The sequence below is a fragment of the Emiliania huxleyi genome, assembly GCF_000372725.1.
Source record: "Emiliania huxleyi CCMP1516 unplaced genomic scaffold EMIHUscaffold_76, whole genome shotgun sequence".
NCBI lineage: Eukaryota > Haptophyta > Isochrysidales > Noelaerhabdaceae > Emiliania > Emiliania huxleyi.
Window position 1 is genome coordinate 127,054 of NW_005196310.1, and position 2,523 is coordinate 129,576.

General features: G+C 64.6%; 1 protein-coding gene across 1 annotated transcript; it reads right to left on the minus strand.

Moving 5' to 3' along the window:
• Window positions 1–444: 444 nt before the first annotated feature.
• On the minus strand, window positions 445–2,217 carry EMIHUDRAFT_422528 (hypothetical protein; the record flags this gene model as incomplete). Its single annotated transcript, XM_005760297.1, has 3 exons — window positions 1,088–2,217; window positions 655–1,015; window positions 445–569 (listed from the first exon to the last, which is right to left on the minus strand). The coding sequence occupies exons 1-3, from the start codon at window positions 2,192–2,194 to the stop codon at window positions 445–447; spliced, it is 1,593 nt and encodes a 530-aa protein (XP_005760354.1). The 5' UTR covers window positions 2,195–2,217.
• Window positions 2,218–2,523: the final 306 nt, after the last annotated feature.

A 2,523-nucleotide genomic window follows, 5' to 3' on the forward strand; every position in this document is an offset into this window, starting at 1 on the left:
TGAGTGTGAGACGAGAGAGCGAGAGAGGGACAGCGAGGTCGTGCTCGTCAGACTAGCAGATAGTCCAGAGAAGGTTGAGGAGCCGTGAGGCGAGGGGTGTGGAACGGACTCGCGCTGCGAGGGAACTCTCGGACGCGTAGCGTGCCTGCGTGGAGAACGGCCCGACAAAAAGAAACCCGCGAGCAACAAGGTCAAGCAACCCACACCCAGCCACCAGCACCACGGACTGTCAACCTCACAAGCTCAACGTATGTCGGCGCCCTGCCCTATGGCTCTACTGCGCACTCCACCGAGCCCACGCAGCGCTACATGTACAAATGCGTCTCGCCAGGAGTGGCCAGCGCAGGGATCGCCGCTGCTCGGGCTGCTCGCGACTCGGGCTGCCAGGCACCCAAGGCGCAAGGGCAGTGGAGCAGCCGTGCCATGTCGAGTCTCGAGCTCCGTCTACTCCCCGTCGCGCTTGCGCTTGCGGCCCGGCTCCTCCTCCGCCGGGTCGACGCCCGCGCAATGCATGTGGAACTTGACGAGGGCCTCGCGCGCGAGGGCCGCAAAGTCGGCGCGCTTGACAACTGCGCGGGAAGGGCGGGGGAGGTGTGATGCGACTCATGTGTGCGGGCGGGCTGTGATCCATCCTGCGTTGGCCCTCTCCCTCACCTTGCGCCATGTTGGCCTTCATGAAGGCGAGGCAGTTGCGTTCGAGCTCGGTGGCGCCGTAGACGTGCGCGAGGCTGAGGAGCGAGCACGCCATCTCGCAGGACAGCTTGTCGCACAGCTGCCCCTCCGCCCAGCGCAGCAGCCGCAGCACGCCGTACTTGTGCGCCGCGGCGAGCACCGCCTGCAGCTGCGCGATGCTCTGCTCCGCCGCGCCAGAGGCGCCGCTTGAGGAGGCGCCGCCCGAAGAGGAGGAAGCCTCCGACGAGCCCTCCTCGCGCAGCACCTTTTGCACCTCGTCAAAGTCGTCCGTGTACAGAAAGTGCAGCAGCGCCTTGAGCGCGGGCGGCGGCACGTCCGTCACCTGCGCAAAGCTGGGGGGCGTAAAGATAGGACACCGCTGACACTTGGCCGCGAGTCCCCGGCTCTGTGGCACCGTGAGTGTGCGCGTGGTGCTCTCGCGCATCTCGTGCGCAAAGGCGGCCGCGAAGACGTCGCTGCGCTGGCTGAGGATGTTTGTGTGCGCGCTGAAGGTCACGGGCGAAGCCTCGCCGTAGACGGCCTCGATGGTGACGTCGGAGTGGCGCCCCTCTGTGAGGAGAGAGAGGAAGTCTGCCTTGAGCGTGGGGGGCGGCACCTCGACCGACGGCGGCGTGTGCTCGTAGATCGATGCGTGATGCCCCACACGGACCAGCCCCTGGCTGGGGTGGTCCTTCATGGCAGCCTCCTCGATGCAAACCTTGAAGCAGATCGAGTCGTCCTTGACCCACTCGCTGCCGAGAAGCTCGTCGAAGGACAGGCCAAAGAGCCCCTTCGACTCCGTCTCCAAATCGGGACCGCCAACGAAGCAGAACGACTCGCCGCGCGCAGGGACAGCCACTCGCGTCGTGTCCCCCAGCGGCTGGAACTCTCCACTCGCATCCCGCACGAAGAAGCGGTAGCAGAGGTTGGTGCCGTAGTTGTCAGCGCAACGAATGAGCGCAAGGGTGCCGCAGAGGTCGTCGACGAACATCTCGAACTGATCATCCATCTCGTGCTGCAGGCTGCCGCCGCGCGGGCTGAAGGCGAGCATGTACGTCGAGCACTCGTCCGTGCGGTCGACCTCAAAGAGTTCGCTGTTGGTGCACTCGCGCCCCTCCTGCGTGAGCTGCTGCTCGAGCCAGGACAGGCCCTGCACCTCCCAGACATACTCGCGCTTCACCACGTCGCTCGCATACGACACGGTGGACTTGGCCAGAGTGGAGGAGGGAGCCGGCTTCGGCTTCTGCTCGGTTTGCTGAGGTGTGCCGTCCAGGTCCCCCGCTTCGTCGTTGTCGATGCGAATGCGGATTCTCCCCTTGACGCCATTGCTAGCGCGAATCCCAGCGTTGATGCGGCTCTCTTGCTCCAGCTCACGCCGCAGCTGCTGCCGCTCCTTCGCCTCTTCGAGTTCGCGAGTAAGGGTGGACCGATCCTCCTGTAGGGTGACCCGCAGGGCGCGCTGCTCCTCGATGCGCGCGCGTAGCTCCGCCGCGGTGAGGTGTTCGCCGGCCATCGTCAGCATGGAGGGAGAACCGCCAAGCGAAGGGGGAGCCAAAACGCGCGGGACCGGCGTTTTCTTTTTTAGCTTCCCTCTCCTTCATTCACACAAAAACGCAACCACGGACCCAAGACGCACAAGCTCAGACAGTCGAGAAAGGGAGATAGCAACGACAGTCAGAGTCCTTCATTCACACTAAGGCACTGACGAGCCGTGCCCGCCACAAGCGTGTGAGCTGCGAGCGGCTTCTTGCTTGCTGTGTGTATGCTGTCGGATCATCTGGCGGAGTTGTGCGATTTGGAATAGCGAGCGAACCCGAAAAGTCGGCCGCTTCTTCGCGGCAAGGCCGCCAA